The sequence below is a fragment of the Sciurus carolinensis genome, chromosome 4 (assembly GCF_902686445.1).
Source record: "Sciurus carolinensis chromosome 4, mSciCar1.2, whole genome shotgun sequence".
NCBI lineage: Eukaryota > Metazoa > Chordata > Mammalia > Rodentia > Sciuridae > Sciurus > Sciurus carolinensis.
The window spans coordinates 8,413,009-8,437,634 of record NC_062216.1 but is presented as its reverse complement, the minus strand read 5'-3'; the positions used below and the strand labels follow the sequence as shown (position 1 = coordinate 8,437,634).

Genomic DNA, 24,626 nt, shown 5'->3' with positions numbered 1-24,626 from the left:
CGGCCGCCGCGTCCCGGCTCCGACCTGCCGGCGGGGTGTGGTGGAGGGAGGACCTCTTCCGCGCCCGCCCCCGGCCCGCCCCGCGGCCTCCCGCCCGTCCCGGGATCCGCGCCCCGCCTGCTCTCGGCCGCAGGTGCCCAGGCGGGCGCGGCAGGCGGTCTTGGCGCCTGGGCTCCAGAGGGAGTCAGGTCCAGCCCCCCACCCCGACGGACCGCGGCCTCAGAGGGCCAGACTCCACCAGCTCCTCCCGCAACGAAAACCGAACCCCAAAAGCTGTCACTGGATCTTCCAGGCGGCCGCGGGAGACGCTGGCCATGCAGCCCCACAGATCGGCCAGTGAGCCGTTCTTAAGCTTTTCTGAAATGACCGGGTTTTGGCCACCTCTCCCCAGACGCTGGCCTGGGCTGGGCTGGGGGCTGCTCCGGGCCTCCCCACGCTGCGGGTGCCCGCTAGCTCTCGGGAGGTCATGTCTGTTGCCTCGGTTCCCTGCCGTCTGATTTTTTTCCTTCTTGTGCCCCACCTCAACCCCAACCCCGCCTCAGGGTGCGATTCTCCAGTTCCCTCGCTTCTTCCTTCGCGGAATTCCGTTTTTTGTATTATTTTTTCTGACTCAGGCAAGATGCATCTCCTACGGCTTCAGTGTAACCCGTGAGCTTCCTCGGTTCCCCACGTCTCCTCATCTCATGGTAGAAGGGGTTGCAGGTTGGAAGCCCCTAGCGGTCTCTCCCTTTCAAGGACCACTACTCCCATGCCACGCTGCTGGGTTTGATAGGGCCGTTCCCACACCAGCAGTGCACATAGTAGGCGTTCAAGAACTGCCAAATAAGCGAATGAATGAGTGAGCAAACATGGCTTAGTCACACCTTACTGTATAAAAAAACCAGGGCAGGCGGACTAGATCCTGGAATTCAATCCACAAATATTTACTGAGCGCCACCCCTGTGCTGAATCTGCAGAGGTGACCCTGGAAGGAGGCAGCATTATCGTGGGAGGGTCGTGAAGTCTGGAGTCAGAACCAGCCTTAGTGTGTGGGTTACTGAGTGCGTGACTCTGACGGAGGCATCTCCTGGCCCCCTTTCCTAACCCTGAAATGGGGATGGTAAGACAGACCTCACGGACCAGTGGTGAGGATTCCGTGAGATAAATACAGTGGAAGCTCACACTCTGCATGCGCAGTGATGTCAGTACAACTCTGGACTGAAGTCTTTAGTCCCAGCGCACAGTGACAGAGTTCACAGAGGCCTCCCAGGCAACATGAAACGGGTGCCTGCATTGAGACTGTTCAAGGAGATGGAGAAGTGTAAATTCCCCGTTTTTCCGTCCTAATTTTAACCTCTAGAGCACCATATAATTCTCATCTGGGCATGCATTTTCAGAATAAAAAGATTGCTGGGGCTGCCCCTACCCTGAACCAGGATCCGGTGGCGGCACGGTAAGCCCGCATGCCCAACCTGCTGCTCTCCAAGGACTGGGTAAGGACTAGGCAAGGACTTGCGGCCGGCCCGACACAGTGTCTCACTGTCCTGGAAAGGGCTGTCCCCAACCCGAAAAGCATCCTAAAACCTGAATCCCAGAAGTGCGTTGGCCTGGTGCCATGCACCAAGCGGGTGTATCTGCCATCTAACCAACTGCCCTACCCCAGGAAGCCCAGGCCATTGTCAGTGGTGGATCTCTAGGCTGCAAATTCTTCCAAGAAAACCACCTTAGGCCAGAATGCTTCTGGTCTGGATGGGAGGGCTGCGCCTGCCAGGGAGGTTAGCTCTTTGAGCAGCGGGAACAGAGGGTCCCACCTGAGAACGGGAGCGACAAGGGGAGCACCTTGGTCCCGACCCCTCTGACTCTACTGCCACGCTAGGATGCTGCCCCGCAGAGGCAGAGAACTCTTGGGAACAGCGCTGACCTTCCAGCTACCAGAATCCTCACTCAGGCCCAGGTCCCTGCCGCCCTCCCTGGGTAGCCCCTGAGTCGAGCGCGCATGCCCAGGGGTCTCGCCCAGAAGCCAGGTTAGGGAGACACTCGCCCAGGGAGCGCAGAACACTCAAGTTGGACCCCAGAGATCGATGGTGAATACAGAGAAAACAACCGGGGCGAGAGCAGAAGAAAACACACGCACACACACAACCAAAAAACACAATCTGTGCTGTGAATGTTGTTTCCTTGTTCACGGTTTTGCACTGCTCTGGAGAGCGCTTTCAAGCCGGGGCTGTCCAGGAGCTGAGCCTTAGCTGCTCCCTCCCTCGCGCGGGCGCCGCCCGGAACCTGAGAGCTGCCTGCACGCCCGAACCCTGCTGGTTCGATCGCTCCATTCCTTTATCTTTTGCATCAGTGCATTTATTCACCTGGGCAACTGTGTCCAAGCGCGCCCTGCCGCGGACAGCGCCAAGGGACTCAGGGCCGCGAGAACCCCGCCGCCTCTGCAATCACTGCATCAGTCTTTACAGAGTTCCGCGGAAAGCCCGGGGCTCCGAGGGCTGAGTTAGAGCACCGGAGCTCGCGCCCCGAGTCAACCCAATGCCTGTTACCGCCCGCGCAGGCCCAGGACAGACCACGGCTCCGCAGTTGAGGTTCGTGTGGTGAACCTTCAAGAACGAATCCTGGGCAACCGAACGCAGAAGAGTCGAGGCTCAGGGGCTGCAGCGCCGGGTCCTGCGGGGGATCGGATAGCTTCGAGACACACTGGGCCAGTGTACCACGCTGGGCATCATGCAGCTGACCTGTAGGTACAAACTCCTACTCACCCTGCGCGGAAATTAGCGTGACTGGCGCTTATCTCTTCAATGGCTTTCTTTTCTTTCCCTTTTTCTCATCCTTCCCTCCCTCTCCCTCTTCCTTATTATTCACACTCCCTCCCTCCCTCCCTCCCTCCCTCCTGTCTCCCTCCTTCCTCCCCAACCCCTTCTTTGTTTCTTTTTAGCTTTGTAGTTCTCTGAATTCTGGTTTACAGGAATGCAGGACCTGAAATCAGAAACCCCCAAGTCCAAGTTTGTTGCAACTTGCAGTGTGAAAATTCATTTACCTGAATTCAGCCTCACTTGGTTCGCCTCTAAAATGGGTATAATACAGGGTCACTGATAAGCCATCTGTGAAAACTCACATGCTTAATAAACTGTGAAATGTAAAAATCAGGAATGGGTGAATTTGAAAGTTAAAAGGGTCAGAACTTCAAAGCTTACCCCCCAGGAGCTTCTCTTATTCTGTTCCAAACAGGTATTTCAGTGGCTCTGGGGCAAGAGGAAAGGGAGAGGGAAAAAGAGGGGAATCTGGTACATTCCGCACACTGCCCAGATGACCCTCGCCTCTGCTCAGAAGGGCTATGGACTTAGCGCTCTCAGCTTGCATCCAGTGTGGCCCTGCTGAGGCTGTGGCATCACTGGCCAGGCCAAGGGACTGCCCTCAGGCGGGGCCACAGTGTCTGCTTTGGAGGACTGCAGCAGCACCCACTCGGGCTGGCGGGAGTTGTTTCTTGTCCCTCCACCCAGGCTGGAGGTGAAATCATGCTCGTCACCATCTCTGTTCACACTGGTTTGTCTGTGCTTGATTGAGTCTTTTCAAAGCAAGTTCCTGCCTCCAAAGAACCATCTGTGAAGGGGGCCAAGCAGAGACCCCGACTGGTATGTCAACCTCCAGACTTTGCAACTGGTCCCTATGTGCCCAGGGGAAGGGAAGGGCTGCTCACCAGCCACTGCCATTCCTCTTGCCCTTTGCCCACTCCAGTCTGGCCTCTGGGAGTTCCAGCAGCCCTTTCCCATCCTCATAATGAAGTCAGAGGCCACAGGTAGGTGCAGCTGGAGGATGGGGCACCTGGTCTCTCTCTCATCCATCCCCTTAGTGATCCCTGCCCCTTGTGGCTAGTCTAGACTCAGCAGCCCTCATTTCCCTACAAGTCACTGCACTTGGAGTTCCTTATGTTAACCCACAGACATCTCTAAAGTCATTTAGGAGAATCCAGCAAAGCTCCTAATTTAGAGTAACTTTCCCGGGTGAAAACAAAGGGCAGGGACTTGAGTGCACCTACAGGCCTCACTGAGCCAGTGAAGCAGGCAGAACCGGACAGCGCTCCTCAGGCTCTTGGGGTCCACAGCTCTTCCACATGGACCTAGGGGGAAAGGGGAAAGGAAGTGCGCTTGCGTACTAGACTGCTCCCGCACACGGCAGTGTAGAAGTGTAGATTCCTTATAACATCGGCATCCTTTGGTAAGAGTTGATTAATAGTAGCAAAATACTAAGTGGAGAAACCCAAGTTTTCTTGGGGTTCCCCAAATCAGACATCTGTGTCCTGTAGCACAGGCCTGCCAGTTCTCCTGTCGTGTCTGACACATCGTGCCTCCCAGGGGGTGCCTGGAGACTCCTTGGTGGGAGGAAGCCTAACTGGGAGCCAGAACCCATGACCTGCCACTACTGGTGCACAAATCCTTCCAAGTCACTAAACGGTTAATTCCCAGGCCCAGAGCCTCGTGGAGGCCCTGTGAGGTGAAGGACGTGGCCTCTCCAGGGCAGACACGCCAACAGTGCTCCTGTGCGATCAGTGTTTGCTTCTCCGTAGCACGGAGGGGCAGGAGAGTTCCAAGTGAGCGACAACTTTTTCTACCCTGATTTTCCTCCACTGCACCTGGAATGACTACCAGGTCCCCTCGAAGGGGTGTGGCCCAGATTACTGGACACCTGTGATCTTTATTTAATTGGCCAGAAGCTAACCTTTACAATTTCAATGGCAAAATCAACAAAGGACAAGAAAATACAGTGGTTGGTTCCAAGGAGTGCGTTTCTTTTTCTTGATCCCACTGCTTCCTTCACAATGCCTAGAGGAAGAAGGGCAAGAGAGCAGGAAGCACCTATAATGATCCAAGTGGAAAAGAAGCTTTTGCCTCCGCAGTCGGCTCAGCCGTCCGCTTATGGCTGAGGAGTGTCAGGGGATGACGGGCCAGGAGACAGCCCTGCTGCAGTTTCAGAATCCTGTCCCCACTCACAACTCTCCTGTGAAAGGCGAGGACACCTCCTGTTTGTTTAGTTTATGAGGCTGCTTTAAACTCGTGGTACTAGAACACTGGAAGTATGGTAGGGCCTACAGATCGGGAGCCAATGGCCACTGAAAAGACAGGGTCCCTCCGTCACTGGGGAGGAGGCGTGCTGCAGCAAGGGGTCAGGGGGAAGCCCTGGCGTCAGACAGGAGGCCACGGGAGAAGCCAGCGGCAGGCAGGGACCTTGGCAGTGAAGGAATGGCCAGGCTCTGTAGAATGACTTCAGCAGGCCCTGGGGCCTTGGTGGTCTGGCACCTGGCCCTGGGGTGGTTAGGACAGGGCACAGTGACCTGGAGAGAGCTCAACACAGGAGGTGGCTGAGTCTGGACTGGGGATTAGCTGGTTTGCATATGAAAGGTATGCTCACAGGTGAGTCCTTTCTTATCTTTAGGAATTGGCCAACTCCTCAGGGACAGTCCCCCAGGGTCTGCAAGGTACCAGGGGTCAAAGCATCAGGATGCAGAAAATTGATGGCATAATACGCATCATCTTTGACCTAAGATAATGACTTGCACATCGAGGGCACTCAGAGAAAGGGGAAAGAAGGAAGGACAAAGGAAGCTACAGTGGGTGGCCAGCTGGGCAACAGCAGGGTGGCCTTGGATAGCCTCACTTCCCACCCGTGCTGTGATGTGCCCAGTGCCAACTGAGGAGTCAGAGAAATGGCTTCATTTTTTTCTTTTGTGCAGTGCTGGGGTCAAACCCAAGGTTTCCTGCATGCTAAGTAGGTGCTCTCTGGAGCTGCTGTGTCCCCAGCCCAGATCAATGACTTATTTCAGCCCCGCTTGCTGGTGTGCAGGGACTGTCCAGCAGCTCCAGGATGAAGAGAGTCTGCCGTCTCCACGGTCCTCCATGGTGCCTTTCCCAGACTTCACGCTGAGAGACGTGCCTTTCATGCCACACGTCCAACCAGACCACCTGCCTCACCTGGTCCTTGAGCTGTGTGCTGCACCGTTCTTCTGCACCTGCCGGTGCTTTGGGAACAGGCATGTCCCAGTTACCTGCTGCTGGGCAGCCCCACCCTCACCCCTGTGCTTCGATCAGCCAGTATGCCCATTGGTTCCTGGGTCAGAAATTTGCACAGTGCCATTGGGGATAGCTTGTGGCTGTTTCCTGACATCAAAGGTCCCAGCTGGAAAGACATGAATGACTAGAAGTCACAAATGGCCATCTGGAGGCTTCTTCACCTACACATCTTGCACTGGGGCTGGGATCACGCCAGGCTGGGCTGAGCTAGAACCGCGGACTGCGGTGTCTACTGCCTACACGCACCTTCTCCAGGTGGGCTGCCTTCCTAATGGCATAGTGGCTTCAGAGTACATGGATTTCTTACATGTCAACTTGGGGCTCCAAGAATGTCCCCAAAGACAAGGCAAAAGTTGCAGGGCCTTTCATGAGGGCCCGGGAGGTGCCTAACAGCACCTACGGCCAGCATTCCATGGGTCAAAGCAGTCCCAGACGCTAGGTTCAGGGGAGAGAACACAGACCCCAACTCTCAGACAGCGAGCGTCCAGGAGCTGTGGACGCGTTTCAAAACCACCCTGAGCTGTGTGTAGAGGTGGAGCAAGGAAACCAGGGATATCTGCTGCACACAGCTTGGAAAGCAAAGTACGCTTTCCCGCCTAAGGCCAGTTCAAGACAAAGACACATGTCACCCTCCTTCACCCTTCCTTTCACACACTCGTAAAAGAAATGCCACTCACTCGCTACTCCTTTAAAAGGTTTCTCAAAGTTCTTCTAAAACCTAATGAAAAGAGGGCATGAGTGAGTTCATTTTAAGAAGGAAAATGTAAGGTACACGTTGTCTTCAGAGCCAGAAGGCAACTTAAAGAACAGCTGGGTCTGAGCACTGTTCAAAAACCCTGGACGAGTTACGGATCTACGCTTGGTCTTGAAATTGATGGGACTTTATTGGAGGGCGTGTTGAGAGTATTTTGAAAACAACCTGAATGCAGGCAGAGGAAGCTTCCTAGGCCTCTCAGCTGGCTCTCAGCAGGAGCCACCCTGGGGGGGGGTCATCAGCCTTGCTGACCTGCGCAGGTGCTCCTAACCATCCCCCCTTCTTGTTCTGAATGCTTCTAGAGTGAGCAGGAAGTGGACTCGAGCTGCATAGTCATGCAGATGAGAACCGGGGCATGGAAATCAGACGACAGTGAGCAAGAGGCAGAACCGCCGCTGCGCCTCCGTCAGGCCCACTCCTGGACGCCACTCATGGCTGCTCCTTGCAGGACGTAGGGCCTGAATGAAATAAGGCTGGAGTCAGAAGAACAGTGCCACATGTAAGGAAGAGACCCTTAAGTTAGAGAAGCAGCCCCTGCCATGAGGGAGTGAGCCGCATCGTATTTACCCCCTTGCCTTAAACGACCACGAAACTGGACAGTGTGTCTGGCCCACGAGCTTCAGATGCTGTGCACCAGACAGTGCAGGACAGCAATCCTGGAAGGGAAATGAGCGTGTGCCTCTGCCCGCTGTGGAGGTTTCCAGGCCTCAGCACAGAGACCAGGGGCCTTACTGAGCTGCAGAGACAGAGTTCCAAGTCCAGGGAGGGCAAAGCAAGAGGAGGAGATGGCCCAGAGGGAGGGCATCAGAGATCTGGAGCGGGTGCCCTGGAAGCTTTGGCTGAGCTCTGATCCACACACACCAGGAGGAAAATACTAAGGCTGTGGAGAGAACCACTGGACAAGGCAGGTGGGACAGCCTCCTGAGCTCACGCAGGGCAGGGTTCTGTGTCCCCCAGCCAGGCGGAAAGTCCTCCTAATGCACGGGACATCAGGTAGTATCCTCGGAAGGCCACTGACTGGTGGAAAAAACAGGAACATACAACCCACAGCCAGGAAAACGTCAATCACTAGAAACAACCCAAAACAACAGGGGTGATGGAACTAGAAGATAACATTAATAGTTATTTTAAATATACTCCACATGTTCTGGAAAGTACAAGAAAGCAAGAGCATGATGAAAGAGGAGGAAAAGATCTAAAAAGGACCCAAGTAAAACTCTGAAAGACAAAACGTACAATATTGGAAATACAAAATACACGATACAGATTAACAGTAGATTAGCGGTTGTAGAAGAAAGTATTAGTGAACCTGAGACATGCCAATGTGACCTCTCCTAAGTGAAAAGCACTAGAAACAAACAAGAAGCAGCAGCCTGTGTGGCAACCTGAGCAGCCCAACTTTAAAGTAGTTAAGTCTCAGGAAGAGCAATTAGAAAATTACACTTAAAGGAAATAGCTGGAGATTTTCCAAACTTAATGAAAACTATAAGCCCATAGACTAATAAAGCCCAACCATCCCCAACCAGAAGAAACACAAGAAGCCACACTAGGCACATCATAACCAAATGTGCCTGAAGAGAAACCAGGAGAAGGAAACATTAACACAAAGGAACAGAGATAAGAGTTATACTAGAACTTGTGTTTGAAACCATGTAATTCCGACACCAATGGAATAACATTTTTAAGAGTCCTGAAAAGGAAAACAAAAAACCTCTTAACAGAATTACATTCCCAGTGTCTCAGTGTCTCCTGGATACTTGATAAAAAAAAAAAAAAAAGAGGTCTATTCCAGTGGTACAGAATAGAGACAAACCCACATAAGTACAGTTAAACTAGACAAAGGGGCCAAAAACATACAAAGGAGAAAAGATAGCCTCTTCAACAAATGGTGCTGGGAAAACTGAAAATTCATCTGTAGCAAAATGAAATGAGACCCCTAACTCTCACCATGCACAAAAATCAACTAAAAATGGATCAAGGTCCTCAGCATTAGACCAGAGACCCTGCACCACTAGAATAAAAAGTAGACCCAGATCTTCATCATGTCAGCTTAGGAACTGACTTCCTCAGCAAGACTCCTAAAGTGCAAATCAAGAATCAAGAAATGAGATGGTATCAACCAATAAGCTTCTTCACAGCAAAGAGAACAATTAAGAATGTGGAGAGCCTGCAGAATAGGAGAAAATCTTGGCATCTGCACCTACGTTAATCTCCAGGATATACAAGGAACTCAAAAAACTTAGCACCAAAAAAACAAACAACCCAATGAGTAATGGGCAAAGGAACTGAAGAGGCACTTCGCAGAAGAAATACAAAATGATCAATAAATATATGAAACAATGTTCAACATCTCTAGCAATTAGAGAAATGCAAATTAAAACTATACTGAGATTTCATCTCACATCAGTCAGAATGGCAATTATCAAGAACACAAGTAACAATAAATGTTGGTGAGGATGTGGGGGAAAGTACACTCATACATTGCTGGTGGGACTGCAAATTGGTACAACCACTCTGGAAAGTGGTATGGAGATTCCTCAGAAAACTTGGAATGGAACCACCATTTGACCCAGTCATCCCACTCCTCAGTATATACCTGAGGGACTTAAAATTAGTATACCACAGTGAAACAACCACATCAATGTTTACAGCAGCTCAATTCACAATAGTTAAAGCTATGAAATCAACCTAGGTGCCCTCCAACATATAAATGGATAAAGAAAATGTGGTACATGTACACAATGGAATATTACTCAGCCATAAAGAAGACTGAAATTATGGCATTTGTTGGTAAATGGATGGAACCATCATGCTAAGTGAAATACACCAAAAAACAAAGACCAAATGTTCTCTCTGTAATGTGGATGCTAACTCACAATAAGACAGTGGGTAGGGAAGAACAGAAGTACTTTAGACAAAGGGGAATGAAAGGAAGGGAACGGAGATGGGAATGGGAAAGGCAGTAGAATCAATTGGACATCACTTTCCTATGCTCATATATGAATACACCACCAGTGAAACTCCACGTCATGTACTACCAGAAGAATGGGAAGTTATACTCCATGCATGTATGAAATGTCAAAATACATTCTACTGTCATGTGTAAGAAAGAAAGAAAGAAAGAAAGAAAAAAGACCTATTTGGGCTCATGCTTTTGAAGGCTGAAGAGTCAAGTTCGGGTAGCCACCTCTGGGAGGACCCCATGCTATGTCCTAACATGGCAGGTGGCATCACACAGTAGGTGTGCGTGAGAGTCACAAGCAGCAGGTGCAGAGGAGGCCAAGCGCAGGTGGCCTTAATCTGCGCCAGCTGGTTCTGGCAGTTACTGACACTCCGTGAGGGCACGGGATGCCACCTCCACCATGTGATTACCTCCTGCAGGCCCTGCCCCCCAGGTCCCACCACCTCTCAATACCTCACACTGGGGACAAACCACATTTGAACCATAGCACCAGCAAGATCATCTCTTAAAATGAGCCCAGAGACAAGAGAGTGGGTGGAGGGGGAGAGGCAGACAGGCTTTGAAACAGAAAGGCTGCAAGAGTTCCCGGGCGGACCAGCATTATATTAAATGTGGAAGGAAGTCCTTCAGAGGAAGGCGCTGTGTTCTTTGGAAGCGGACGTGAATCAGTTGTAAAATGTACATCAGAAACTCGAGGGAAACCACTAAAAAGGTAAAAAAGAACTGATTGATATTCTAAGAAAGGAGGAAAAAATGAATGAAAGCGTTCAGTTAAACCCATAGGAGGTAGAAAAAGAGTGGAAGATAAAAACAGAAAAAAGAGAGGTCAGCAAATAGAGCGGTGGCGGACGCTGCCGACGCTCACCAGCTGCCAGGCCACCTTGCCGCCCGGGGTGCTCCCTGCGGGCCACTGTGAGGAGGCTGCCGTCAGCCTGGTCCTCAGGGATATGTCACGTCCTGCACTCACGGTACCCCTCGTGTTCCTAGAAGTGGCACTGGTAGGTCACATGGTGAGGCCGTGAGATTTCTTAAGGAATTTCCTTACAGTTCTGCGGCTGCTCTGCCACGTCACTTCCCACCAAAGATACGCAGGGTGACAGCTCTTCCTCACCCCGCACCCTCGCTGGGCATCTCTCCAGGAAGGCCCGGTTGGAACCTCCGGGTTCAGGAGCCTCTCGGTCAGGCTTCCGCGGTTGTTGATTAGGGGTCTTTGTTCTTTCTGGAGATGGTGGATACGTGCTTTCTCCTGGCCCGTGGGTCACTGCTGTCGATTTATTGCTCATGCTCTTTGATGCACAAAAGTGCTTTAATTTTTGATGGATCCAAAATTCTCTTGTCACCTGTGCTTGTATTAACAAAGAAATCAGTGCCAAATCCATTGTCAAGAATTTCCCCCAGTTTTTGTCTAAGAGTTGTATAGTTTTAGAGGTTACGTTTAGGTATTTCATCAATTTTGGGTTGATTTTTCATATGGTATAAGGCAGATTTTTCTTCCCATGTGGATATCCAATTTCCCCAACACTGTTTGTTGAAAAGACTGTCTTCTTCTCATAGTATCATCCTTGTTGAACTTAATTTGACCACAGATGTGAGGGTTTTTATTTTTGGACCCCAAACTACTCTTTGGTCTAGGTATCTGTCTCCCTTTAAGCCAGTGGACATTGTTTTGGTTACCGTAGCTTTGCAGTAAGTTTTGAAAAGAGGAATTGTGAGACCTCAACCCTTGTTCTTCTTTTAAGATTGTTTTGGCTATTCAAGGACTCTTGATATTACATACAAATTTTAAGGTGGATTTTTCTGTTTCTGAAAAAAATAGTGTCATTGGGATTTTGATAGGGCTTACACTGCATCTATAGATCACTTTAGATAGTATGGACATGCTAACAATATTTTCTTCCAATCCATGAATATGTCTTTCTATTTAATAATTTTTTAGGAACACTTTGTAGTTTTCAGGATACAATCTCCATCTTCTTGGTTAAATTCATCCCTATGAATCTTATTCTTTTGATGCTACTGTAAATGGAATTATTTTCTTAATTTCCTTCTAGGGTTGTCCATTGGTAGTGAACAGAAGTGCAACTGATTTTTGTGTGACTTTGTATCCTGCAACTTTGCTAACTGTGATTTTCTTATTGTGTGTAGAAAATTTTTATGGTCTCTCATATATAAGATCATTTACCTGTAACCAAGATAGCTTTTCTTCTTCCATTCCTATGTGGATGCCTTTTCTTTTTCTTGCTTAATTGCTTTGGCTGCAAACTCACAGTAATAGTAGTGAGAGTGAATAGCCTTGTCTTATTTCTCACCTTAGAGGAAAGCTTTCATTCTTTCACCATTTAATATTGATGCTGGCTGTGGGGTTTTCACATGTGGCCTACAGTATATTGAGGCAGTTTCCTTCTATTCCTAGTTTGTCAATGGCTTTATCATAAAAGAATATTAAATTTTATCAAATGCTTTTCTGTGTCAATTGAGATGATGATGTGCTTTTTCTCCTTCATTGTGTTTATGTGTTACATTGATTTTTATATGCTGATCTTTCCTTGTATTTCAGGAATAAATTCCATGTGGTCGTGGCATCTAATCCTTTTAACAGCCCATTGAATTCAGTTTTCTAGTTGAGGATTCTGGTGTCCGTATTCATGAAGGATACTAGTCTGTGGTTTCCTTTGTCTGCTTTTGGTATTGGTGTAATGTCAAACTTACAGAATGAGTTTGGAAATTTCTCTCCAGTTTTTAGAAGTTTGAGAAGGGCTGGCGTTAATTCTTTGAATTTTTGGTAATTCAATTTTCCTACTAGTAATTACTTTATTCAGATTTTCTATTTCTTTGTGATTGAATCCTGGTAGGGCGTGTTTTTCAGGATTTGTTCAGTTCATCTAGGTTATCCAATTTTTTGGTGTGCAATGATTTACAGTACTATTTTATATACTTTTATTTCTGTAAAATTCTCTTTCGTTTTTGGTCATCTGAGCTTTTTTGCTTTTTTCTTAGTCAATCTAGCTAAAAGGCATAGTAATTTTGTTGATTTTTTCTAAGAACCAATAATTAGTTTTTATTTTTCCACTGTTCTCCCTTATTTATTTGTTCTGAATCTTTTTTATTTCCTTCCCTCTGCTTTCTTTGGTTTCAGTTTGTTCTTTTTCTAGGTTCATAAGGTATAGAATTAGATTACTGATTGGAGAATTTTCATTTTTTAATGTAACTGTTCACAGCTATTAATTTTCCTCTTAAAACTGCTTTTACTATATGGGATAAGTTTCAGTATGTTGGGTTTTCATTTTCATTTGTCTCAGGATATCTTATAATTTCCCTGGTGATTTCTTCTTTCATCCACCAGTTGTTTATAAACGTGCTATTAAAAGTGGAGTTCACATATTTGTAAAGTTTCTAGTCTTCATTTTGTTTTGATTCATTCTATTGTGATAAAAAGCTTGGCATGATTTTAATCTTTTAAAACTTATTAAGAATTATTATGTGACCTGAAACATGGTCTTTCCTGGAGAATGTTCCATGTGCACTTGAGAAAAATGCTCCCTCTGCCATTGTTGGGTTGAACAATCTGTATGTCTATTAGGACCTCTTGGTCTAGTATCATTCAAGTTGTTTCCTTACCAATCTTCTGACCTAGTTGTTTTATCCATTATTAAAAGTGGGGCACAGAAATCTACTGCCTACAGAGCTGTCTGCTTCTCCCTAATACTCAGTGTTTGCTTTCTATTTTGGGGCTCTGATGTTTGGTACACGTGAAGTGTTGTGTCTTTTATTATTATATACTGTCCTTCTCTGTTTCCTATAAGGTGTTCCTGTAGGTCCACTACCTTTGATATTATTATCATCACCCTTACTCTCTTTTGGTACTATTTGCGTGGGATATCTTTTTCTGGCCCTTCACTTTCAACCTGTGTGCCCAGTTCTAAAGCATGTCTCTTGCAGATAGCATATAACTGGAATCTTTCTTTTAAAATCCATTTTGCCATTCTGTCTTTGAATTTACTCCATTTATATTTAAAGAAATTACTGATAAGGACTTAACTTCTGTCATTTTGTCATTTGTTTCTGTATGCCCCTTGTTTTCTTCATGACTGCTTTCCTTTGTGTTTAGTTGACTTTTTGTAGGGACATGTATTGATTATCTTCCCACTTCCTTTTGTGTATCCTATGGATATTTTCTTTGTAGTTATCCAAGGGAGATTAAATATAACATCCTAAAGCTAAGAAAGTCTATCTTAAATGGTTACCTACTTGATGTCAATCATACAAAAACAATTCTTTTTCAGCTCACATTGTTATTGGTGTCCTAACTCACATCTGTATGCACTACGTATCCATTAATATACACTTGTATTAACTTTAATGAATTTCTCTTTCAAATTCTGTAGAAAATTATAAGTGGTGTTACAAACCAAAATTAAAATAATATTCCTTTATACTGTCCATGAACTTACCTTTAAAGGAGAACTTTTTATCTCATACTGCTTTGAGTTGCCCTATGGCATTCTCATATTTCAGCGTGCAGGACTCTCTAGCATTTCTTGTGGGGCAGGTCTCGTGGTCGTGAACTAACACATGGCTCTCACAGGGCCAAAGTGCGCAGGATCGCACCTCAGCATGGATCAGAGGGATCTGGGCTCTTCCAGCTCTCTTCCAGCTCAGTTGACATGATTGGCTCATCTCAGATGGCAGTGCCTTGCCTCATCACGGCAGGGTTTTGCAACCTCTCCAGGCTAAATTGCAACAACTTGCTTGACTTGGGGCTGCCTAGGAGTCCCAGGCAAGGGCAGGATCCTGAAGCCTGTCACCTGAGAAGTCTGAGTCAATGTAAGCAAGCCTCAGCCCTGCCCCAGGGCCTGCTCACAGGTTACCATCTCCAGTGGCCAGCCCTAAGCCTTCCTGGGACTCTGCTGCCTTCAGGATGACCTGGCCACACCTTCCTGTGTGTCATCCTGAGCTCATCAGTCCTGATACTCAGTGGCACATGTAAAGGAGGCTTGGGAGCCCTGGTGACTGGCATGCCAGGCCTTCCTCACCTGAGGACGATGGTGGCCTTCCTATGATTGGTTTTCCAGCTTCACGTCAGCAGCACTTTTTTAAAAAAGGACTTCTCTTAAGAGTAGTTTTAACTTCACGGCAAAAATTACGAAGAAGGCACAGAAATTCCCCACATACTACCTGCCCCCGCGACGCCTGTCTGGGTGAAGGCAGAAGGTAGCCACAGAAGCCTCCTACAGCGCGCCGTGGAGCGTCTGGATTGTCACACTCCTTCCTCCAAGGTCTGATGGTGGAGTCGGGTCTTTACATAAATGTTCTAATACCTGTTTCTGTCCCTGCCAGGGGCACGTCAAGGGGAGTCCCTGGCAGGTGGGTGGAGTCAGGTCACTTCCCCGTTCCTCCCACACCCCCTCCCCTCGGTAGAGGCTAGGGCAGGAGGCCTGGGAGGAGCACTGTCTCAGACAAGTCTCCACTCAGGCGAAAGCCATTTCTCATGCACCGTGTGGTGGACTGCACACAGCACTTTCTGCCCATTGGTACCAGTCAGGGTTGCTGCTGATACGGGAGATTTTAGTGGGAAGTTGCTTCTCAGGTTGAAGTCAAATCAAGAGTTAGCAAGAATTCCCACAGCTTACAGCACAGATTGATGCCAAGGGAGAGGAGGCAAAGTCATACTGAGGTTGTTTCAGGTGGTCCATTCTAAATGACATGAATTATAGGACCTGGATGTGGGTAGATTCTGCAAAGGGTGATTCACTCTACCTTGGATTAGCCTGTGACCCAAAGTTGGTACTCAGTGGACGTTTCTTAGAACAAACAACCACTTTTCAGTATGCATGTAGCTTTCTCAAAGGAAATCCGATACAGGAAATACAGAAAATTTCAGATTTAACTAATTACAAGATGCTTCCCTTAGCTTAAGAGTTCAGTGCAGCTTTCCTAAAAAGTTCATTACTAACAAAAATTCAAGTCAGGGAGGAGGAAACAGCTGCCAGGCCTTTGCACTGGCCCACACGATAACCATCCACTGTCCCCACCACTGCAGTGGCCCAAAAGCAACCCTGCCCCTGCCCTTTCTCTCTGGCTTGTCCCTACTCTCATGGTTCCATGGAGGCTCTGTGTGCATTCTTTGAGTATACTCGGTATTTCCTAAACAGAGTGTGTACTTTTATGCAAGCAGTTTAGTCACTCCCTTTATTAGGACACAGTGCTAATTTGCTCAATTAATAATTGAGCACCATAAAATTATAGAGCACCCGATCTGAACTCCTCAGCTCCACACGCCAGCACAACAGGCTCCGAACTGCAGTGGCTGCAGAAGCTGCCAGATAAACAGGGTGGCGGGTGGCTAGTAGCGAGGAGTTTCTTACTCAAATCTAAATCCAGCCGCTGCATGCCACCAAGGGCTGAGATCACTGAGCGAGATTGCGCTGAAACTCTTCTCTGATGCTGTTTCTTTATAAAAAACAGGTCTCGGCCTGCTTCTGCCACTCGGAGCAGATGAGGAGGAGAGAAATGGGGAATGGCCCATGCTAGGAAACAAATGCTCACTTGAGTCTTATCTTCCCGAAGCATCGATATTTCCTACAAACTACAAGGGTTCTTTCTTTCACAGACTTGCAAACAGGTTTTAAGAAGCTGACTTGCCTGATTTCCCACCAACCACTTGACCAAGTGAGGAAGGAGATTCCACTGAGAATGTCTACATGTACAGGGCACCTGAAAACATTTTCCACCACATGCATAATACCTGCACTAGAATTACTTGTAAAATCACCTCTGTGCAGTTTGCTAGCTGCTTCCAAACATTCTCATCTACAAGTAACACACGTGGAGGACACAAGCAACCAGAAACCTTGCCCAGGCAGGAGACACTAATGTGGCAAGAGCAAGGGCCACAAGCAGAGCTGGGAGCTGTGACTGCAGTGGAGGGGACGTGGGGGGAGGGTCAGCGTCCAGGGTCCGAGGATTATCACAAATCTAGTTACAGAAATTGGAAGAGGCGCTTCTGTGAAGGGGATGAAAATAATGGTTGCCCACAGGGTTGTCTGGACTAAATGAGTTGATTTATTTAAGTGTCTGGAATAGGGCCAGGCACGTAAGACCTCATCTAGTAATTATAATCTATTAAAATTAATAGAAAAGGAAAGAAGGTTGCGGCAAGACAACATGGAGGAAGCTTTTCTTTCCTGGGAACCTACTTTTCCTCTTAAAACTGAAGGACACCAAGGAAAGCATTGATGAATATAAAAATTGGTGTATTTTTTTTTTTTTTTTTTACCTATGAGATGATTCAAGGTAAAAAACAGGATTTACATGCTGACTATTTAAAAAAAGTATTGGGCTAAGAAATGCATTTCTCAGGGTATTTATTTCATTGGTCTAACTCCCACTTAGATCTAGAAAACTAAGTGGCTTGAAAGAGGCACATGGAAAAAACAAAGCTGAGGACTTCTAGGGAAAGTGGTTTCTGTCTCTTCAAAGCAAATGGTCACACTGTTTACTCCTTGCTAAGCACAGCCTCATCCTCAGGACACCGCCGACTGTGAAGTCATGCAGGAGTGCCTTCTGCAGCTAAATAACAACCTGTCCTATGTCCTCTCTGCAGAGCCACACCTGTGGAAGTAGCCTCAACTGTGTGGACTTTCCGACCAACAGGGCCTGTGCTCCAGCCCCTGCAGGTCCCTGCGGCCAGGTGGACCCAAGAGCCCCCCATCTGCCTCCCCCACACACTCCCTACGTTGCATCCTCTTGTTGTTCCTGTAAATCTGTCAGGGCAGTGCCTTTGGGTCTCCAACACCCCACTTCCTCCTGGGTCTACAGTTCACATACAAGATGGGACAAGCAGAGGTAACTTGTGAAGGAAGTGGGACTCTTGAAGGAAGGGGGAGACTCCAAAAAACAGACTGGTCCTCGTGGTGAGTCCACAGGAATCTGTGTGGTGGGGTGGGGGTATCAGAGACCAACCCGAACACTCTCTGTGCATTTCCTCCATTTCAGGGCAGGCTTCCTGTGTAACATTTGACCTTGAGAGCAGGGCACGCTCTCAAGGGCAGGAGAGCGTAAGTTTTGGTTCTGCCACCAGCAGTGATCTGCAAATCAAGGGGAGAAGAACAGGAGCCCGGGCCTCCCTGCCACCCCACTCAGAAGCAGGACCAGCAGCACGAGACTGCCCTGGCAGGGCGGGAAGCAGGGCATGGGAAGGGGTTGGGAGAGCCTGGAGCCAAAACCAGAGGGCAAGAAAGAGGGAGCAAGAGCACACGAGGATGAAGAGGAGGAAGAGACAAGTAAACAGCAGGACTCCGGCTGGGGGACAGGGCTGTGTCCTCACTGCCCACACCGGCACACTTTCTTCTGAGAACCCGCACAGGCGGAGATCAGCCAGGTGCCCAGGAGCAGGCCAGCAAGTGGCAGGAGGAGGGCAGACACATGGGCACCCCCAGTCTGCGCAGGGCTGACGGTGTCTGACGGTGTACAAGACAGACACTCTGAAGAACTTGCATGTGGCAGTCCCAGCCTGGAGACGCTGAAGCCACATCATTTCTTGGTCCTCGCCTCTCGGTTCTTTGACCCTTCTGAGGACCTCCTGGTCGCTACACAGAGAGCAGAGCCCACCATGGGTGATCTGTGCTCAAGGACACTGAGACAGACTGGTGGCTGACCCTACACTGAGCACAGGAGTTGCCAGAGGCCTCCAGTGAGAGCTGAAGGTCGGACTGTCTCAGAGTCAGTGTCACTGTGGGTGGAAGCCCGCAGCACACACGGCCATCACCACTCAGAGAGAGGAACAGCTGCCCCACTAAAACCCAAGCCACAGCACAGCCAAACCCCTCACTCGGGAATGCAGTCATGTAATTCCTACTTGGCAGAAATGTATGGCTGGCTACAGAACAGAAGGAGCTATCTGAATCCAAACCTCTGCTCTTAATCCCTTAATTAGACCAGGTCCCTCAGAAGGCAGCACTGGAGGAAATTGCTGGAGGAAATCAGAGCAAATGCAGACGGGACAAGGATGTGTGCACACGTGCACACACACACACAACTGTGTGTGTTCATATGCATACACATAACCACTCATGGAAGGGCTCAGAGTTTAAAAAGACATTTATTTGTTGATGTAAAGAGCCATGATCTGGATCATTAAACAGCTCTCCCGGGAGGGACGATGACTTGGGGAAATGTGGCGAGAGGGCGAGACGCGGCAGTCCACAGGCATGTTAAAGATGTGCCCGAGCTGCGGTGCTCGCTGCTCTGACTGCAGGCCAGTCTGCCCGGCAGTGTGACAGCGGAGTGGCCGGAAGGGCCCTGCTGGCGAGAGCTCACCTGGAAGCCACCTTCTCCTCCTCCTTCCTCCTCTTCTTCTTCTTCTGCCTTCTTCTTGCCACGGGTGCTTCGTTGTCCAGTGTGGCATCCAAAGCCACCTCTGCTGGTTTCTGCGGCCTGTCCTTTGCTCTCCTCTTTCGGGGTTTTGGGGCACCACCCTGGTCATCAGGAGGCTGCACGCAGCCCTCTGCGGCCTCGGCAGGGACCTTAGAACACTCGTCCCCACAGGGCCCTCTGGGCTGCCCCTCCACGGGCACTCTCTTCTTGGCCACACATCCCTGGCTCTCTTCCTCAGACTTCCCCTTTTTAGACCGCTTGGCCTTGGGGTGGGACCCTTCCTCAGGGTTGTCTGCCACCTCTTTCTCTTTCTTCTTCCCGCTTTTCCATTCCACCCGGGTCTCTGGAAGGCTGGGCTGGGAAGCTGGGAGCCGCGGCCTGCTCTGGAGCTGGGCCATTCGCTGGGCAAAGTACTCCTGGATGGTGACGGCGCTGGTTGTGGTCATGGAGGCCTCGCTCCCATCTGGAGTGCAGGGGCTGCGACCGTCCTGCTGGGGAAGAGCGAAGAGGCGGTTAAGTTCAGCTGTTCACCCCGCACAGAAGCCAGGACTCCAAGGGAGCCATCACACCTGCACCGGGGGGCGAGGCTGAGCAGGCTGCCTGTCTCCAGCTGCCCGCTGGACAGTGAGTGCAGGGCACAGCGCACACCAGGGGCAGGACGGACACGCTAACTGCACACTGCCCACGCTTCCCCAGCGACAGTGCCACCACGGTGACTCAGCCCCCAGTCTCCCATAACACCAGGGACACTGCAGCTCTGGAGCTCTGGGATTTTGTTCGACAAGCTGTCCCGTGTGCAGATGAACCTCCTGAGGACAGGAGCCATCCTCAACCTGGACCTGGTTTTTCAGGAACACCTTTCTTCTCCTGCCACGTAGAGCACGGCCACCTGGGGAGCACGAGCCAGTGTGGAGGCTGCCTATGGCATGTCCTTCCCTTGGTGGGGTGGGGAGAGGGACACGCACCATCCCCACTCAGCCGCTCATGGCTGTCGTAGCCTCGTTCTTAAATTTGAGGAACTAGTCATAGCAGCTGAGATGAACGAAGGTTTGCATTTCAATGTCAAATAAATCCACTTAGCAGGAAAGCTTGAGAAGGGAGAGAAAATGCCTAACACAAGAATTTGGGATAAGTAATAATCCCACACCATGTGGGCTGAGGCCATCAGGTTGGCTGCTGGTGGTAGAAATCAATGTGTGAAAAGAAAAGTTAATATCTAGAAACTTCTGCCCATAGACACAGTTAAAATATCCAGTCATGAAACAGAAATGGAGTTGGTCCCTTCCTTCACTGCTGGGTGCCCTGCGTGGCAGAGGCAGGGCGGAGCTCTGAACAAAGGAAGCCATTTCCAGGCAGGACTTGACCCACTCCCCTGGCTGTGCTGTGACCGTCCCGCTCTGCCCGAATCATAAACCAGCACGCACAAACAGACCCCCTGTTTTTTTGCCATAATGGTAATGGCTTCAAAAACCAGCTCAGTAGAATCAAAAGTAATGTCCTTTGAAACTCGAGCAGGATCAATATTATATCCAGGGAAACTGGGGCTCCAGTGGCACTGCCCCAAAGAGCCCTCACCAAGGGGTACCCTGGTTCTCACCACCACTTAACAAACCTACAGTAACCTCATTTTTTCTAGCCTCTGGACAAAAATATTAAAATCATGTGGTCAGTTTTGAAATTTCACAAACAAAATGCAGAACAGTGGGGTAAATAACCAAGATTTGATCCATCAGCATTCACTTTTTGCTAGAAACGCACCAGGTAATCTTGAGAAAAATAAAACAGAGCTGCCCCAGAATACAAAACGAGGTCCTTGGCCTTTTCGTGCCTTCAGTGCTGCTAGGGGCTGAAGTGCTGCGTGGCGCCATCCCACGCTGACGGAGGGGACCTCGCGGCCCATGGCAGTGCACACTCCGGGGCCACAGGGGGGTGCAGGAGGTGGCCCACTCAGGTGGCAGAGGCTCGGGATGGCCCGCTGCTCCAGGGCGGGTCTGTGAATGACACACAGCTCACCTGCACACCAGACCCTCAGCTGCTGGTCCCGCCAGGTCATCACCCCTTCCTAATGCCTGGCTGAACAGGCTAGTGGAGGCTGAGGGCTGGCATCAATCACGCCTAGAACATTCCGAGTCCACTGTTGGTGTCAGAGGTCTCTGTAATCCCAGAACACAGGTTCCTCCCTAAGCAGCTTCTTTGGTGACAGAGCTCAGGAGCGCTGGGCACTCACATCAAGCTCAATGGGGTACAGGATGAGCTTCAGCGGTGCCAGCACAAGCCTTACGTGTCCCCGCGTGTGGACAAATGACCTGCCGTGGATGCTGGTCAGTGCTGGGCAGTCATCTGCCTCCCACAGGGGTGGGAATGGCTTTCAAAACCCACAGACCCAAGTGAGGGGCACACTGAACTCCAACCCTGCAGGAGCCACGCCCATGACCCACGCCACAGTCCTGAGCAGGAAGCCCTTTCTCAGAGACCACACCCCAAGGTAAACGGTCAGGAGGCGACAATCATTTGGGGAGCATTCTGAAACAGACAACTGGTGTCTTCACAAATGTCCATGAAACACACAACACAACCTCAAAAAACAATCTACTGTTTCAAAATGACTTCCTCGAGTTTGTTAACTTTGAGAATGTTCCAGTTTGCTAATGGTGTTCTAAAAACTAGTGAAATATACTTCAAAAACATGAAAACCTCCAATTCCATTAAAAATACTACCAAGGGAGATGCGTCTCACCAGTCACCTTGACAAAAACTGACTGAAGTTGAGGGATTCATAAACATCTTTTGAAAAATTCCAATTCCTGCTGTAAATTAATGTAAGTCCTTAAGACAAGTCCCACAACCTCTCTGGGCCTCAACACTTCAAGAAAGGTTCAAAATAAGGTTAAATGAGGTGATTCCTGAGGTCCCTCGCAGGACTACAACACTGGTCTCTGAAAAGACACGTGGGGTGTGGCTCGATGGGGCCCAGAGGGAAGGTCTGGAGAGGCAGTGGCAGAGAGGAGCTCAGTCACAGAAACCGCCACCCAACAGCCAGGCCACGTGAGAAGCGGCAGCAGTGCAGCTGCACTGAAGCATGCGCGAACGTGTGCGCCGCTGGGGAGGGAGTGTTGGTCCAAACGTCACCTCCAGCACTAGTGCTCAGGAGAGCTCAGAGAACTAGACGCTATTTAGTATCAAATCAAAAGTAAGAATTCATTCCAAAGACCTGATACGAAGCAGAAGCTAAAATCAATAAAACAAAAAACTGAAGTAACTACTAACTAGAATCTATTTTAAACCTAAGTCCTAAGTCACAGAGCCTTGACCATTTAAAGCCAGAAGAACCACATGAGGAACTGCACCTGAAGTGGCCATCCCCAGGGGCCCTGAAGAAGGCAGCCACCTTCTAGGTGCCAGGCACTTAAAGGCATGTGGCCTCTTGAACGATTCACGGCAACCAGGAGAGGCATTCTTTCCACCTTACAGGGTAGGAAGTGGGACTCAAGGAGCATCATTTGCAGGTCTTGCGGCCAGGGAATGACAGGAGGGGGACTAGCTCCCAGGCTGCCAGGTGCAGTGCCCTTTCAGCCCACATGGCAGAGACTCACCTGTCACCTTTCCTCCTTTCAGAAGCCATCCCAACACTAACATACATTACAACTGATTGTACAACCCAGGGACCAGCGTCCATGCTCAACTCTGAGGAGGACAGAGGCTAAGAAAAAAGTTAACAGAGATACCACTTTTTAAGGAGAAAAAAATAACTTATCTGTTTGTAATTCATAAAAATAAAAATATCCTCAAGTCAGGGTTAAGAGTGTCAAATTAGCATGTAGATTTACCTGAAAAAGTCTGACTGTTTTAAATCAGGAAGTAAAACCCAAGTCCAGCCTTCTACCTGCAGCAAGAATCCCTTCTGAGCAGACACTGGGCAACTGCCACTTGGGAACTTGCAGTGCAGAGAGCTGGCTATGCGTGAGGTGGCTATTTTCGACCTAGTATACTCACTGGACATAGGTGATTCACGTGGTTCACGGGTATAGAGGCAAGTGTCATGTCGAGAGCAGGAGAATCTTAAGGCCTGAGCCCGTCTCTGGCAACCTGGGACTGACAATGACACATGAAAGCAAGCGGATGGCAGCAAAGGAAAGATAACCCTGTAGAACAGGACCCCTGAGCCTGGACCACACACGTCACGACCCTCTTAGGTCCCAGGAGGACATGTGAACCACAGATGCCAACTCTTCTCCAACATGTGCTTCTTCTAAATGTTCCATCTGGAGGTGTGGGAGCTGGAAGCGTCATCCATAAAGGCTCTCTGGGCGGTAGAGCAATCTGCTCTTGACATGCAGACAGGTATGCCGAGATGGATTACCAGTAAATGTCCAAATGGAGGAGACTCTCCTTATTCTCAGAAGAATGCTGTCAGTCTCTTCTGGGGCAAGGAAAGGACTCGACTGCACAGCTAGGCGCTGGGAGCAGATGCACCATACACGAAAGGCAAACCATTCACTGCAGACGTGTGGGTCCAGGGGCAGGTTTCAGAGGCAAGGCCTTTCTCAGTTGGCACTGCTGACCTGAAGGGGCAGGATGACACAAGCCTTCTGGTTTGCACAGTGAGACCCAGAGGTCTCACTGCAACAGTCATCCTTTCAATGAACTTTTCTCGATGAAAGAAAAAAGCAGACACCCAGAGCTCAAGGGTGGTGGATTGAGCAACTGGGCTCCTGGCTCTGATGGTTATTGCCTGTGATGAGCAAATCCTGCTTCCACTGCAGCCTGTCATCACCAGCACTGGACCAGTCTGTGAAAAGTTAAGAAAGCCTGGCAAGGGAGTAGCTCGAAAAAAACGTTCTGTAAGTTTTCCAGCAGAACAGTTCTGACAGACCCAAATTACAGCTGGAAGGCAGAAATGGCACCCATCCATTTTAGGCAGATAAAGCCAGGCATGAAGTGACCTTGTGACTCCCCAGGATGAAGGTAATGCAGAGACCACTAAGCGTGTGCTCTATACCCTTCTCCAACAGACGGGGCAGAATGTACTGATTCAACCACTCACTATGTTGGCCTAGAATGTTCTTTCAGGTCCCTCATTCACAGCCATGTAGATCACTTCTTGAAGTTCGACCACTTCCTTCACCAAGTCTGATTCCTTGTGGACCGATCTCTCTTGTTTACTTCCCATGACTAGCAATTAGTTGCTTCTATCTTCTGTTTTGAATAATTTGCTTTGCAAGCATCTTCCAGAGGAAATAAGTTCCATGAGCAGGGAACTTATTCATTTATATCCAGGACTATTTCATGAGAGCACCATAATCAGACCCGACTGGATCAGGGCTGGAAAGAGCTCCTGCCACCACCCACTGAACCCGATGCTTTGTGTTTGTCATCACGGATCTGTCTGCACGTTAGAAAGGTCCAATGTCAAGAAGGGGTGTGGAGGGTAGGAAGTGAAGGGGAATCAGCAATTTGTAGAATCATCTTCCGAACCAGAGAAAACCACTCA

General features: G+C 49.2%; 1 protein-coding gene across 2 annotated transcripts in view; it reads right to left on the bottom strand.

The window, feature by feature from the left end:
* Positions 1 to 18,841: 18,841 nt before the first annotated feature.
* Positions 18,842 to 24,626, bottom strand: part of Pinx1 (PIN2 (TERF1) interacting telomerase inhibitor 1) — a 68,783-nt gene continuing 62,998 nt past the window's right edge. Inside the window, exon 7 of one of the 2 annotated variants that reach the window (XM_047548272.1) lies at positions 18,842 to 19,626. In XM_047548272.1, the coding sequence (XP_047404228.1) occupies positions 19,075 to 19,626 (552 nt within the window). In that variant the 3' untranslated portion in view covers positions 18,842 to 19,074. The remainder of the gene's footprint in view (positions 19,627 to 24,626) is intronic. The other variant, XM_047548273.1, reaches the window with a different exon arrangement.